Consider the following 16,385-nt stretch of genomic DNA (forward strand, 5'->3'; position numbering starts at 1 on the left):
ACTGCCTCTTTTCAAATTGCCGCCGTTTTAGCATATCCAGGCAGCCGATATGTTTGGAGCAAAGTGCCAGATCCCCAGCTCCACCTCACCAGCTTACTGATGCCTATGCCGGCTAACATTACTTTAGAGTGATGAGGAGAGAGAGCACCAGTCTACCCACCTGTAGAGAACTTATACTCTTTAGCCAATTGTGCTCTTTCAGACTCCTGCTGCTGATGGTAAAGTGCCCCCCAGACCACTGTGATAGGGCATTCAACCACTAAACTACTAGCTGCCCCCACGGCATTGTTGATTGACCTATGAATTCTGAATTGTGCTAGCAAATTCTACAGGCGAAAGCCAGGGGGTCTGTCCATACACTGAAGCTTAACTGCAAATGGGACAATGACTCACACAAGTAATTACACAAGTCTAACTGTTGTGGAACGATCTAAAAAGAGTTATTCATGCAAGGAAGCCCACTGACATCACTGGCTTGAAGTAGTTTTGTAAAGAGGAATGGGCTACAATTCCTCCAACCCATTGTACAGGACTGAGGGCCAGTTACTGGAAATCTTTAGTTGTTTAAGTGGATCGTACCAGTTACTAAAAGCAAAGGTTAACATACTTTGTCCAACAAAGATATTGAATGTTGTATAATTTTGCTGAAGAAATTAAATGTACAATCTATAACATACAATTTATAATATTTTCCTAAATATTTTGTTTGTTTGTTTGTTTGTTAAATTGGGTTCTCTTTTTTCTAGTTTTAGGGCTAGTAATGAAGATCTGATCATATTTTAATTATGTGTCTCTGTGGGCTGTCTTTCATCATAAAGGTGCCTTTCCATTTAAATCTTGTTTTAAACGACTCCTGACTCCTCCTGCTGGATGTGCATCTGCTCATACATATCCCAAGAGAAAGCCATTTAATAATTAGATGTTAATCATTAGTAGCATGATGACAGCTCTGACACTCGGCCGCCACACTACATATATATAAACACACATACCCCTAGCTCTTTTGTCTCACTACAGGACACTGCACTGGTCTGTTCCACAGTGCTATTGGCCTGAAGGTAGTAATAGCACCCTTATGGGCTTATCATTGGCTGCTGTGAGTGCATTTATGCAGGCTGGACACGTTTGGTGTAGACGAGGTCTGTCTCCATCCCTGCTGCAACCGGCATTAATATACATGAAGACATTAGAAGGGCATATGATGCTGCAGTTTTGTATGGAGATAGAGGTGAGGAACTTGAGGGCTGTGGGCCAAACCCAGCATCAGTGCACTGGGGGATGCACAGCCAGCTTTAATGGGCTACTTCTGCAGTTATTAGGCTGTTAACCAGCTCTTTATATGTTCTTTTGAGACATACCAGTGGTATCTGTCTAGTCAGTGAACCTCTTTTCATAGGTGTTTTGGGAGCTGTTGTTGCTTTCTGCAGAGGGTCTTTGTCGGTGCTGCACTGTTCAGGTATCACTGATTATGCTGTTAAGCAGTGTTTTATTGTTTCAGTGTTCCAGCAGTGTTCCTTATGCTTTTATTATGATTTTTTTTACAAAATTAATTATTGTTTGAATTATATTAAAGCAGACACGATTGTTAAGGTTCCGCCAAATTATAGTTCCTTAACAAGCAGCTTGTTGCTACGTCACAGTAACATGCTAAGTCCCTTACTGCACAGCCTGCAGTTCGTTATCCAGCTCCTTGCATAGACCAACAAACTGAACTCTCACCGTGTTTTTCTTGTACAGTTTTTGTACAGTTTTTTTATTGTTTACATTTGTCTTAATACTTTTAGGTTTGTATTAGGGTCATTGTTTTTTTTTGTTTTTGTGTTTGTGTGTTTGTTTTTTCAGGGCATTTACATAACTGCTTGGTTTATTATGTGATTTATAGCAGCGGCGTTCAGCAGAGTGATACAGATTAGCAGCGTGGTTATAACGCTTCTTAAACAAATAATAACCTTAACATTTATCATCCTGTAACAACTAAAGCAGTAAGCCACAAGTTATTCTGTATGATGTGATCGTAGACAAACATTTAGATGGAAAAACAACCTTTGTTATGCACAGCTTTTTTGTAAAACATCATCAAAATACAATATGATAAACGATAAATGATTAGTAGTAATGATCCCAGTAAACACTTCATCTACCTAGCAATGTAGTTGTTTAGCAGTAAACAATTGCTGCCAAGCAACTTAATGATTAACCATAATTTACATAATGAACAGCACAGTGATTTTCAGTAAGCATTTCTGCAGAATCTAGTTCATTGGTGTTGAGGTGCTTCTCAAGCTCAGTCAGTCAGCTTTAATATATACATTATTCCAAAAGCAGGGTGATACTGTTCTATGCCCATGTAATAGGACACACTGGAGCATATAAATGAATAAATGAAAAAAATCTATTGGCACCATGCCTAATGCAAGGTGTGGGTTTGATGGGTCTAGAGCCCCCCAGCATTGAGCTGTAGAGCAGTGGAACTGTGTTCTCTTGAATGATCCAGAACTTTTGGGATGAGTTGGGGATGATGTGGGGTGGTGATTATCCAACATCCTGATTTCACTATGCTTATGTCACTGAAAATGCAATCAAATCTTCACAGCAATGCTCCGAAATCTAGTGGAAAGCCTTCCTTGGATAGTTGAGACAGTCATTCCAATAAAATCAGAATCAGAATCAGAATCGGACTTTATTGGCCAAGTATGCTTACACATACAAGGAATTTGTTTTTGATTACAGTAGCTCACAATGCACGATAACTGACATTACAGAAGTAACACACACACACACACACACACACACACACACACACACACACACACAGTGACATACACGCACAGACACACCTGTAAACTTAACATGTGCAGAGTTGTATATTTAAAGTAAAGTGCTAAGTGCAGCAGTAGAGAACAGTGCAGACTGGATTAAATAGATATAAATATGGAGAACAGAGGAGTCACTGGTTGAGACGGTAGTGCAGATTGTTCTGAGACACTATCAGATAAATAAAGTGCAGTACAAAGAAAGAGGAGTGAGGGAACATCTGGATAGGATGTATGTATGTAGTAGACTGTATTCAGAATGTAGTGTTGTAATGTTCAGCTGTTCATGAGTGTGATGGCGTGTGGGAGGAGCTTCTCTGTAGCCTTTAATACTCAAACAGAAGCAACAATGAGCAATTAGTAGCTGCCCAATACTTATACTGAAGATTTTTACACTTTTGTGGTCTAGATATATTTATAAGCAGTTCTTAAACATGCAGTTACTTGTGAAGCCTTAATATCCTTGATTTCAGAAGAAACAGTGAATAAGCATGTGTCCCAATACTTTTTTTTTTATTATAGTGTATATAGTAGTGAAAGTGAGAGGTGCATTAATGTAGTGAAGTGCTCTCCATAAGCCCTGGTGTAACAGTGTGCTCTTTCTTGTCTTTCTGTTCAGTATAGGTCTGCTGCTCTTGGCAAAGGCACTGGACAGAGAGACCACTGACCAGTACCGCCTCATCGTCACAGCCTCAGACGGACATCCAGGAGGGGTAAAGCTCCAGCTGGTCTATATAATTCAACACTGGAAACAGCGCATAGTTTCATATTTCACAAACGTTTACAAGTCAAGCGTTTCTGCGGAAATGAAGGATTATTAAGTCCTTTCCTAAATCATTCATCTGACTTCTCTAAGTGTTGGGCTCCTGAGCTGGGGCATTTTCTTTGGCATAGTTTCATATCTGTAGAGTGAAAGAGAAGCCAGCAGCGAGACAGTCTTGGCATGGCTAGCGGTCACCTGTGCACTTCATTAAATGTAAATGCGCCTCCGCTGCCAAGCTCTGATAACCAAATGAAAATACTTTCATTTAATCACTCACCTTAATGGGCTGATTCCTCACAGCTGCTTATGCTCTTCATTGATAGTAAACGTGTGCTCTCTCTCTCTCTCTCTCTCTCTCTCTCTCTCTCTCTCTCTCTCTCGCTGTCAATGTTTTCTCTGTTTTTTGTTTCTTCTCTTCAAACTGTTGAAATTGGTAACAGCCTAGCAAACTTCATTCACAGGGTTTCTGATGTTTGCGGTGCAAATCTAATGTTGCATCATGGCATTAATGTGCCATGCACACACACACACACACCCGCACAATGCAGAGTGTCTGCATGAAATCGGAGCTTGAATAATTTAGGCACTCATTAACATGCCTTTTTCCCCTTGCATTTTTACCACTGTCAGACATCGCTTTCAGGTCTTATTTTTTAAAGAAACCTGAGATTAAATGCTAATCCGTGTGATGTTTGAACGCACTGACCTTTATTACCTTTAACGGTGCATTTTCACTGCCTTTTCTGCTCACTGGTGGGGCCGTGGACTTTACGCTGAAGTTGTGGATATGATAAATAAATACTAGCAGCTCATTTATCAAGCTCATCCAGTGGCAGACCTGCTGGACTGTAATCAAGCCGGTGCCTTCACAGAGTCATGCAGAACAGCGCCATAATTACCTTTGAAAGGACAAGAGCCTGTCCTGACACATAAGAGCCCACTAGCAGAAGTGTCAAGCTTTCCTGATGGGCTACATTTACCACCCTCTCCTCACAAAGAGCAGCACAGCCTCGCTCCATGCCTTATCTTTGCCCTATTCTCTTCTCTGGCACAGTTGAATTTTAATTAGTAGCCCTGTTTTAAAGTGGTCACAGAGGAAGTGGGAAAACATGTTTGATTGGGAAATAATGAGAAATAAATGAGAATACTTTTTCTTTAGGAACAAACAAGAACATGCTGCAGCCAAAAGAGAATGGATTTTTTTGCCCTATTGAAAGAAGCACCAAAATGGCATTAATGGTGTTGATAAGTAAGAGAGACGGGCAGAAAAGAAGAGGCTCTTTCAGCTGTTGAGAAGAGTATGAAAGTGGACCCTCCACAGCATCATGTGCTGTGTCCTCTCTTGCATGTGTGCACTATAAATTATGGATATTTTGTTTGGACTGATAAGAACATTTCAGAAGTGCACTGAGCCATTAATACAAATAAGTGATCACACGTGGAGCTGGAAGTGTGTGTGTAGTGATGGATGAGGGAACATGTGGAGCTGAGGCTCAACATGTGAAGGTGAAATTGAACAGGTTGCTCAGTAGCCTATATTTTCTCATTTAGCAAATCATTTGTCTGGGGAAAATGGATAGGAGGGTCTGAATGCGTGTGTTGTGCATACATGCACATGAATGACTGATGAATGATTTGTGTTTAATGTTATGAATATTTGTCTATTACAATACACACACACACACACACACACATTTTTTGCCATATTTGTACATGCAGTGAGAAGAAGTAAACCTAACATCAGCTGTTGTTTTTTCCCTGTACATGCACAGGAACATTTTACTATATCTGACTTAAAAAATTAATTGTGGCATGTACAAAACTTTGGCTACTCCTCTTAGTCAGTACTTTGTAACACCTTCTTTGAACATCCCAAAAGCTCAGCTTGTGCTTCTGGTAGAAGTTGCCCAAGGTGGATTTTGGGATACTGTATGTTTTGGATCATTGCTGATCATTGGTCATCACTGAAGACTCGGTCACTTTTGCTTCATGAATTAAATGAATTAATATTTACTTAGGAATCCATTCCTGCATCTACCCTTGCAATGTTTTATGTACCACTGCCTGCTACACAACCCCAAAGCATAATAGGTCCACCTCCATGCTTAACAGTTAGCAAGATGCTATTTTCATCAAACGCTGTTTTTTTTCATTGTTTTTTCCCCTAGCCTATCAATAAGTTATTTTACAGACTTCAGATATTGACAGACTTCAAATATTTCTGATATTTTAGTATTTTGCTGCAGAAGTTGATAAAGGTCAACAAACATTGGCCAGGAATGCACAAATGTTATTATTTATTATTATTATATATGTATTTATCTTTATTTTACACACAGGCTTTTATGTACATTAGAAGTATGAACACATTTATGTTCTTTAGGTAAATGTTCAGTATCTATTAGAGTATCAAAAGAAAAAAAATCATGAAAAAGTTCATTTTGCATTTTTTTGTTTGCATTTTTTGTTTGGCTTATAGCTCATTAAAACTTGGAATCCAGAATCTCAAATTATTGGAATTTTAAATTTCCAGTTTGAGTAAACTACTATTCAAACAGTATAAATACCAGGTATCTCTTGGTCTAGGTTTGACAGTTGACCAATCATCAGCATCCTCAACCAGGAGGGTAGTACACAGAAGGTCATTGCTAAAAAAGGCTGGCTGTTGCCAGAGTGCTATGTCATCGCAACAGCGATGACCTCAGCCTTGAGAGGATTGTCCAGAAAAATCGATTCAAGAACTTGGACTGAGGCTGGTGTCAGTGCATCAAGAGCCACCACGCCCAGACGTCTGCAAAAAAAGCACTACAAATGTCACATTCCTAATATCAAGCCACTCCTGAACCAGAGATGTCAGCCTGGGCTAAACAGAAAAATAACTGGTTGTAATAACGGCAAATAACTATTGATCATTGATCCATTGATCCTCTTGTCAGATTAAATTTTGCAATTCATTTGGAAATCAAGGTCCTAGAGTATTGAAGGAGAGTGGAGAGGCACAGAATCCAAGGTGTCTAAGCTCTAGTATCAAGTTTCTGCAGTCTGTGATGGTTTGGGGTGCCATGCCATCTGCTGCTGTTGGTCCGCTGTGTTTTATCAAGTCCAAAATCAAGCCAGGTGATTTTTCTTCATGCTTACATCTGCTGACAAGCTTTGTGGAGATGCCGATTTCCTTTTCCAGCCTCTGTCCACAGTGCTGAAACTACTACCAAATGGTTTGCTGACCATGATGTTACTGTGCTTGATCGGTTAGCCAACTCTCCTGACCAAGAGGGAGATGAGAAACACCAACTTTCACCCCTTCAGCAGTGCCACAAAACAGTGCCTGTTTACCTCCATACCATGCCTCACTGATGCACTAATCTGTGTAAAAAGCATAACTACCAAGAGTTTAGTGTATTATTGAACATAGCGTTTAGATGTTGGACATTTTTGTATTGTGCGTTCTTTACTGTTTGATCTTATAAAATATCAATTGAAAAAAGCATCAAATAAATAAAAATATAAATTTGAGATACTGGTGTTATGATATCCATGAGCTATAAGCCATACTAATAAACAAAAAGTCTTGAAATATGGCACTTTACTTGTAGTGAATTAAATTATTTGGGGGTGCACTATATATATATATATATGTCTGTGTTTGTGTGTGTGTGTGTGTGTGTATGTGTGTAGCGGTATTTATTCATATTTAGTTCTCTATTGTAAATTATTTTAAACAATTCTATTTGACCAAATCTTTAATTAAATAATAGGAATGTTATATGAATACTGATGAATCTACGAATGTTTTAGATTTTGAAGTATTAAGCTGTCAGGGCAACATTCCCCATCTCTCCTGTAAAATGTGAAAGTCTGATGGGTCTCTAGGGTTTTACTAATTAGTTAATTATGCATGTCTGTATCCCAGAAGGACTAAAAACATTTCACTCCATTTCTTCTCAGCTTTACTCTGCATGAGAGAACTGGTGAAGTGAATTATTCATTATGTGTTACGCTATTCAAGTCCCAGGCATGCAGTGGGTGAAGATTTCATGATGTGTCTGCAAACATGTTGCTGGGATTACATCAACAGCTTGTTGCTTTCTCTCTAAAACGTTTGCCATAAGTCATTCTTTACTGAAATGTGTATACATTGTCTCGTGTATAATCAGTGTTATATCATATTCCTTGTAATAAATAACGCTTTCATTCACTAAATATTCAAATGTTGTGGACACGCCTTGTAATGATTGCATTCAGCTACTTTTAATTGCACCCATTGCTGACACAGATGTACAAATGCACACACACAGCTTGTCTAGTTCCTGTAGAGAAGCAATGTTAGAAGAATAGAACTGTCTGGAGCTAATAAACGTTAATGCCTAAAGCTAGGTATGAGCTAGAAGGGGTATAAAGCAGTGGAACTGTCAACATCCTGACCTCACTAATGCTCCCGTCATTGAATGCAATCAAATCCTCACCACAAAACTCAGAAATCTAGTAGAAAGCTTTCCCTGGACAGGAAAGACAGTCACTCCAACAAAGGCAGGATAAGCTCTTTTTTAATACCCTTGATTTCAGAAGCAACAATGAATGAGCAGCAGTCCCAATACTCAGTGTACCTCAAACTCTGGTTGGTTTTTTAAAGGATTCACATTGATACACAGTATTAGAAAAAGCATTTATGTACAAATATGAAAGTTTGTGGTGTATAAATATTTATAAGTCTATGTATAATAAGTCTTAAAAGTGCGATCACTTATGAAGCCTCTGTGTCTGAGCCCTAGTCTCTTTATCCACAGACCTCAACTGCCACAGTCAGCATTGTGGTCACAGATGTCAATGACAATGACCCGACCTTTGACCCCACCCTGCCTACGAACTTGACTGTACTAGAGGAGCGGGCCAACGTGTCAGTGGGTCAAGTCAGGGTAAGTAAATCCATAAAAATATCCATATATTGCCACTGTCTACTTTAATGCAGGCTACACTTTGTAAAAATATTGATTGAACTTCAGGCTACCTATAATAGCAGATGTGGAGAGTCTTCTTCAAGTGTTAAAAGTGTCTGAGCTCCGTGGATGTTTTTTTGAAGCTTTGTCTTAAATAATAGCACTTGTACATTTATTATTTCCCAATGAAGCCCCAGTAAATTAGAATCATTACTCACCTTAAAGACTGTCTCTCATGACTAGCTCTGTTCCGCCCTGTCAAGCAGTGAGGATTTTTAATTAGTGTCTTAGATTAATCAGGCTTTGCTTGGTTAGTGCTATAATCAATGAAAGATGCATCAGACTATCATTTGTGATGTCGTGTCTTCATTAGTTTTGACAGTCAGCTCTCTTTTATTGTTCATTTTTTGATGCCTTTATTATTAAACTTACGACAGAGCGTGACGGGGCAAAATGACCTATTTGAATCAGAAGTTGAAAGTTGAAGCTTTCAACCTTTAAACGGTTGAGAACTGGGGAGTTGAAAAGCAGTTCTTCAATTTTTATTTATTTAGTTAGTTATTTAGTCAGTAACATTTTTGTTGTAGAATTTTTAAAAGCTGTGTCTACCGAATAAATGTCAAATTGAAATATAGCCTTCTGGAGAACTGGCCTTTATCACAAATAAAATACTATTATATTGTGCATTATGTTGTACACTTCTTCCCACACATTGTCATTATGTTTGGTGAAGAAAAGACTAGCATTTTCTTGTTAGCAATGGAAACTCGGGCCCCATTTCAGTACTTTTTTTTATTTTATTAAATGGCCCTTGGCAACTTTGACTTACTGCTTGAAAGCTCAAGAGGAGTCATGGTGGACAGTGAGGGGTAATTTTTTCATTCGGAATGCATCATAGCCACACACACAATTAGCTAGCCGTGTTCTCCAATGTGAGAATTGTTTGCCATGTGTTAATGTAAGATATTCTGCAATATTTATATGATGCATTTGGTTCTTTGTCTGGTTTTAAGCTCTAAAACAAGGTTTTGCTATGTAACCTTTAGCCTGCAAAGTAGCATGTTAGCAGGGTAAAGTAGTGAAGTTGCTTGAACAGTTGTGTTTGACAGATGAAGTAGTTTGCTCCCTAAATCCAAGTCTGAACATAGAAAATTGATTGTTTTTTAAATATCAAGCATGTAAAAGTAATAATTTGCTATAGTTTTATTATGGTGTTTTAAAAGCACCTGATGTTGCAATTTTACCTTAAAATAACAATAATCATTTTGATGCTTCACTGACTTGTAATAGGAAGAATGGCATCTCTATCATTGCCATTCAAGGCTTAGCACCGTGCTAACTGCACCATGCAACTTTGGTGTAGCTGCACGAGACGTTTTGCGAGAACTGCATAATAATATAATACTCCCCGTATATTACTCCACCCAGTCAGTCAATGTGGTTCTTTCACAGTTCTGCATCTCTCAGCTTGTCAACAAATGCATGTTTACCGCTTGTCCATAAGATGAAGCACATAGTGTGATTTGTATCTACAACAGTGGTGTAAAAGTGAATTACACTATGCAACTGTAGGCTACAAAGTTTTGTTCACCCAATCTCTCATGCCTTTGAGGGCTCATCTTATAAACCTCACGGGAACAGTCCTTAAGTTGAGTCTCTGTGATAGTGTTTTCTGCCACAGTAACTGTAATGAAAATCTCAAACAACCCAATTCTGGGAACCTTAGGCCACAGTTACAGTGTGTATGTGTTGCCAGTTTGTTAGTTCATCTTTCACATATTCATTTTATGAGTTCATTATTGAAGGCAGCATATGCTGCGGAAGCTTGCTGTCACTGCTCACATTAACGGCATATTTAAAACACATTTCCTTCTTGTACTAAGTGTTTGTTGGTAAGGGAAGCCATTCGCAGTGCACTTATTTCTCATCACTGAGATGTTTTAATTTCTCAGGGCTCCTAATGTTCCTTTAATTTTTAGTGCTTTTTCATTTTACTCATGCTGATGTTTTTTTCCCCTCCTCTCCCTCATCCCTGTCTCCTCTTCTACTGGATTATTGTCGTGTCTTTGTTTTAATGCTGTTTTTCACATCTGTTGTTTTGTGGCAAATGAAAAAAGCAACAAATGTCATATGATGCTCCAGCCATCCATCCTCCCAGCCATCCATCAATACATCATAGATCTATTCATTAATAACTGCAGCCAGTCAAGACACTGGTCTCTCTTTTTTTCTTGTTTTCTCTCTCCCTCCTCTTCCCCGCATCCCTCCTTTCTGTTGTCTGTAATTATTGTAAGTATTAAATAGCAGCAGCACTTCTGAACCTATTAGAGTTGTTGTGTACTTATACTGTTTGCATGCAAATGAGCTGTCACATTCTCGCCACAATTACAGTTTATTAAGTAAACTCTCCCCTCCTCCATCACTAGCTGAAATAAAGTCATTATACTATTCATTATTTACTGTTTATCCATCATTAGATATTATGCTTATTAACTGCATCATTTAGAAATACTTAACAAACAAAAAACTTTTCAAACCTCAAAACCTCTCTGACTGAGAGAAGTAATATATAGTCTGTAATTCTCTATAATTCTCTTTCATTCCTTGGGCCTCTTTCACCAAAATGTATGCAGGTTTTTGCAGTTTTTTATTTGGGATTTGTTCAATGTACGAGGATAATCAGATTTATCATTATCAGAGCAGAGCTGTGAACACTTCTGGGGTTTAAAAACACATCATTAATCTGATGTAGATTGTCATGTTTTCTTGTTGACCTTTTTTTGTTATGTTAAATATGTTATCTAGAACAAATTTAGAAAAATTCTCAGGAAGATATTGGTGAATGATGCCCCTTCTTTTCTCATCCTCCTATTCCACATGGGCCTATAGTCAATCATAGTTTTTCTGTCCACACTTACCTCTCCTTTCTCCTTTCTTTTTTACTCCAACATTTTATGTAAATATTTGTTGATTCATTTCAGATCTTAGTTCCCAAGCAAACACTTTGAAAATTTAAATGCAGCTTTGGGTTGATTAGGGCTTGAATGTTCATTATTTCTGTTCTTTCTTCTTCTCCTCCTCCTGTGGAGAAGCAGACAGCATTGGGGTTTCCAATAGATGCTTTAGTATTCCACTGATTTGCTCGTAGTTTAATGATTTAGTAACTCTGCTGATAACTCCTCTGACCTTTTGAACCTAGATATGATGGTAATTGGGAAACCTATTGCAAATACAAGAAAATGGTAACTGTCATAAAAATGAAAGTGCGTTCTTATAATTGCTCAGAAAGACTGCTCTGTTTTTAGAAGCAATTACAAGTCTGTCAATTTTGTCTGTTTATTTTATAATTAAGTAATTCCTGGTGTCATTTTCTGTTGCCTATTTGTACAGACCAGGATTTCTTTGCAACTAGGGAACTATTATATGTACCTAACCTTCCTCTCTCTTTTGCTAGGCCACAGATCCAGACGCTGGGGTCAACGGTCAAGTACGGTACCGGCTACTCACTTACGCAGCTCTCTTTACCATTGATGTCAACGGCAGCATCTTTACAACCAAGCCACTGGACAGGGAAAAGCAGAGCCAGTATGAGCTGGTAGTAGAGGCCTCGGATGGGGCGGTGGACCCTCGAAGGACCGCCCTCACACTGCTGGTCAAGGTGTTGGACATCAACGACAACAGCCCTGTGTTCTCCCAGCCTTTTTACACAAAGAACGTGCCGGAGAACACTCCAGCTGGATCCGTCATTCTCCGCCTCACGGTAAGCTCTTCATGCGTTAATGCTCAGCACCCTTCTCCATCTGAAAACGCTTTCTGTGCTTTGTTAGTTCTGTCTCTGATCAGTGATCGTTGGGTTTGGCCTTAAAGTGTGACTGTGTATGATGTGCCCTCTGAGAATGAGTGAGGTTTACAATAGCGTGCCACTTTGTGCTCTGTTGGATCTGTCTGACTAGCTCCATTCTGTTAGCAATGCCATTCCACGGATGAATTAGAATAGCTGTCGTATTTCATAAAATCTTTCTTTACACCAAGTCACAGGCTTTAGCTCCTTTAAGTAGTCTGGCAAACTTTTTTTTTCCTTTCAGCATGAACCATTATTACAGAATCTCCCGCTGTTCTTCTTATAGACATGTAATTCCTAAATGCAGTCTTTTAACATCAAAGCTTCCAGCACAATCAGTGCAACTAGTCTTTACTCATCCTTGGCTCTTAGACCTTTTAGCAGCACTCTCAAAGGGAATAGTCGCAATCCAGTAGATTGGAAGACTGACTGATCGTGTGCCTTGCCTATCTAGAGTCTTAATTCACAAATGAGTCATGGCCTAGTCGCTTATTTCCAGGAGGGATTCGTTTAATTTGACAAATGTTTATGATATGCTTGACAGGCTCAGTGGGGAAAAGTCGGAAGCTATCTGGTAGAAAAGGCCTTACAGGAAATGTGCAAATGTGCCTCTTAACGAGTGTTTGCTCTGAAGAGCACTACTGGAATTCCCACAGCTCCATAAAGTAAAAGAATGTAATTAGCATCGTATTCTAAGTCAGTGATTTTCAACTCCAGTCCTGAGGACCCAGTACCCTGCAGTTTCAAACACTTCCTGCCAAAACACACCTGCTCTAAGCCATCAGGTAATTTTCAAACTCTTCATGAGCCGGTTCAGATGTTTCAGGTGATTGATTTATATCATTTTAAGAAGGCGATATGAAAACATGTTAAAACAGTGTGAGGCTGTCATCAAGGCCAGAGGAGGACTAAGAAGATTTCAGAGCAATAGAGCAATTCTATTTGACTGTCAAACTGTGCAGTGGCCCCCCTGGACTAAGAAACAAAAAAGAACAAGGTTTCTCACTCTTGATCCCAGCGTGTTCTTGCCCTGCGCAAGATAATAAGTTCCCTGGACCCAATAATTAGTTACCTTGATTGTTTAAGGTGGTAGTAACTTCAGGTTCCTGCAGATGCATGAAGATGATCTGGCTATAATTACCTGTGGGGTGTGGAAAGCGATTCGTAGATTGAGAAGAGGTGAATAAACATGCAGTTCCCTGTGAAGTGTTCTTTCAGAAATTGGTTGTTAAGGACCTGTGTTGACTTCTAGAAACAATTCTTGCCTGGAAGCGAAGCGGTTTTCATTCACAAGCCGCAAAACACGCCGGTGGTCCCTGTCTGTTAGTTTGGTCTGTCGGCCACAATTCTAATGAGAGTTTCCTGTAGACTGGAATTTTTGCCATTGCTGGTAGATGCTTCGATTCAGCTACTTCCTTCACACTGTGGCTTTGTGACATGCCAAATGCAATCACTAACACTAATCACATGCAATCATTAACATCTGCTTTGTGACCCATTCTGTCTCGTTCCACACATTGAACAAGGCATTCACTGCACTGTACCACCTCTTCTCCATTTATGAATCCTGTCGCACGCCCTGCTGGTATGTATAGCCCAATCATCCTTGTGCAACTTTGTTTTCATGTCTAGGAAATATGCTATTATTACTATTGCTATTATACATACCATTACTACTATTATTGTTTCCATTTCATTTTACTCTTTGACAAAAGATGACCAACAGCAAAGTGTTTAATATGAGGAAATTGTCAGAATGGTAGAATTTGAGTTTCAAGTTCATTTATATGAAGCAGTTTTAACAATAGATGTTGTCACAAAGCATATTTACAGAGAACCAAGCTGATGAGCAAGTCATTGGCAACAGTGGCAAGGGAAACCTCCTTTGAGCAGCAAAGTAATTGTTATTTTCTTGTACAAGTATTCTACACATGCCTGCTATGGATGAAAATGTAGAGTAAGTGAAGTGTGTGTAAGTGTTACAACTCACTCCACATAGAGTGTGTTAGTTGGAAATAGATAGTCTGGAAAATTGCTACAGTCAAAATTAATTCTAAACAGTTTTGTATTGTTGTGTTGAACCAAATGAGATTTCCAACCTAAATACATCAACTAACCCCACCAGACAGAGGCTGTACTTCCGCCTGGCTAGCTCTTAATGTGAGTTGCTTACATGCCTCACAATGCTGCAGTATTTCAGCCACGAAGAGGCTGATTAAAACAATGTTGTGATTTCTGTGACCTTACATATTCCATAATCATACTCTACTGACCATACAACTCAATAATCAATCCAAAAATAAATATTATGGTTAAAAATGACACTGCCTTGCTCTGAAAGCTTCAGAGGTGGCAATCCCTTGCTACTGGTGACCAATAGCAATGGGACTAGTCAGTTATTGTGTATCTTTGACGGAATGTCTAAGGCTGAGACCCATATAATCATCTAAGTAACACGCTTTTCTAGAGTTGAACTGAGGGCACTAAAAGTTGGGGGAAAAAGACTAAACTATGCAGGACAGTAGTTCACCAAGTCTTGGGTTGAGAACTACTGATGGAATAGGACAGCGATGTAGAGGTACAGGCAGAGTATGAGTGAGAGAGAGAGAGAGAGAGAGAGAGAGAGAGAGAGATGCAGAGACTGAAGGGGTGAGTGACGAGATGACAGCGAAGGTGACGTATTTTTATCTGGATGTAGATGACACCTCTAGGACCTTCCAGCGCAGACTGGTGTCAGAGCAGTGTGAGCCCCAGTGACAGGAGCCGATCTGGGCAAGATGATGAAGAGCTCAGTCCGTGTGTGTGTGTGTGTGTGTGTGTGTGTGTGTGTGTGTGTGTGTGCTTCTCACTGGGGCTTTTGACTTCTTTATTTATATATTTTGGGAAATCTTTGAGATGAGTCTAGAATGTAATTCCTTGTGACTCCCACATCAAAGGGAGTATCCTGAAAGGTTCCCACACCCACAGAGAAACCTGCCTGCTCTCAACTCCCTCCCGCTCTCCTGTCAGACACACAGCCTTTCTAATCAGGGTTAGGCTTTGAGCCAGGAGCACTCAGTTATGTATGGGGTGTGAGTGTGTGTGTATGTGAGCGTGTACACACAGGCTTATGCTTGTAGGCTCCTGTCTTTCTGAGTATGTGTGTCCTCAGCAGGGTGTTATGTCTCTAATGTAATTGTCTATATTTCAAAAACAACCACAGTCGACAACACTGTGTTGAACTGTTCCTTTGAAGCGATGGTTCATCCTGAAATCACATTTTGCCAAATGTTGCTTCTCAAGTGTAGGGCTGGATCTACAAGGACAATGTAGTCACCTAAATCATTGCCATAAATACAGGCTCACGGGCTGCACATCTGCACAGACCGCACCCCAGTCTTCTTTAAGTCTTCTTCACCTACGTTTCAGGGTTTAGTATAAAAATGTATGTACAGGTATACAGGTATTGTGCCGAATTCCGACTCCCCAGCTGAAGAAATACATTGTACGTATATGAATACAAACAACAGAAATCTCAAACATAGTGGCCTATGGGATGTCCCCAGCATTTAGCTGAAATGTTTAGCAATGTTTCTACATACTGCAGCCTAAACCACATCACAACAAGTCAGCAATATGACCCGGGGGGTCGCAAGTTTAAATCCTGAGCAATGACACTTTGCCATCAGCAGGCAGAGTCAGAGAGAGCACAGTTGGCCTTGGCCTTGCTCCCGCTGGGTCGGTAGATGGTGCTCTCTTCCCTCATCGCTCCTAAAATAATGTTGGCCGGCACAGGTGAGTGTTAGCTAGTGTATTTGCAGACTGTCAGCTGCAGAGCAGTGGTTTGGAAAGAGGTGGTGGCTGGCTTCACATGTATCAGTGGAGACTTCATAAGTCCTCATCCTTTTAGTGTCAGGAGCATTGCTAGTTCTAGAAGGAGCAATGAAGGGTTGGTTAATTGGAAGTACCAAATTGGGGGGGGGAAGAGGAATAATGCAACAAACTAATTCAAACAAATTAATACAAACCAAAGCCTAAGTTGCCACCATTTTTGT

The 16,385-nt window shown here is 39.7% G+C and overlaps 1 protein-coding gene across 3 annotated transcripts in view; it reads left to right on the top strand.

Moving 5' to 3' along the window:
- The window catches only part of pcdh15a (protocadherin-related 15a), a 285,392-nt gene that overhangs the window by 193,055 nt on the left and 75,952 nt on the right, over positions 1-16,385 (top strand). For all 3 annotated transcript variants that reach the window (XM_072677969.1, XM_072677968.1, XM_072677967.1), the window contains 3 exons: positions 3,433-3,526; positions 8,361-8,489; positions 11,965-12,270. In XM_072677969.1, the coding sequence (XP_072534070.1) occupies positions 3,433-3,526; positions 8,361-8,489; positions 11,965-12,270 (529 nt within the window). The remainder of the gene's footprint in view (positions 1-3,432; positions 3,527-8,360; positions 8,490-11,964; positions 12,271-16,385) is intronic.

Source organism: Salminus brasiliensis, chromosome 4, assembly GCF_030463535.1.
Source record: "Salminus brasiliensis chromosome 4, fSalBra1.hap2, whole genome shotgun sequence".
In the NCBI taxonomy this organism is placed as follows: Eukaryota; Metazoa; Chordata; class Actinopteri; order Characiformes; family Bryconidae; genus Salminus; species Salminus brasiliensis.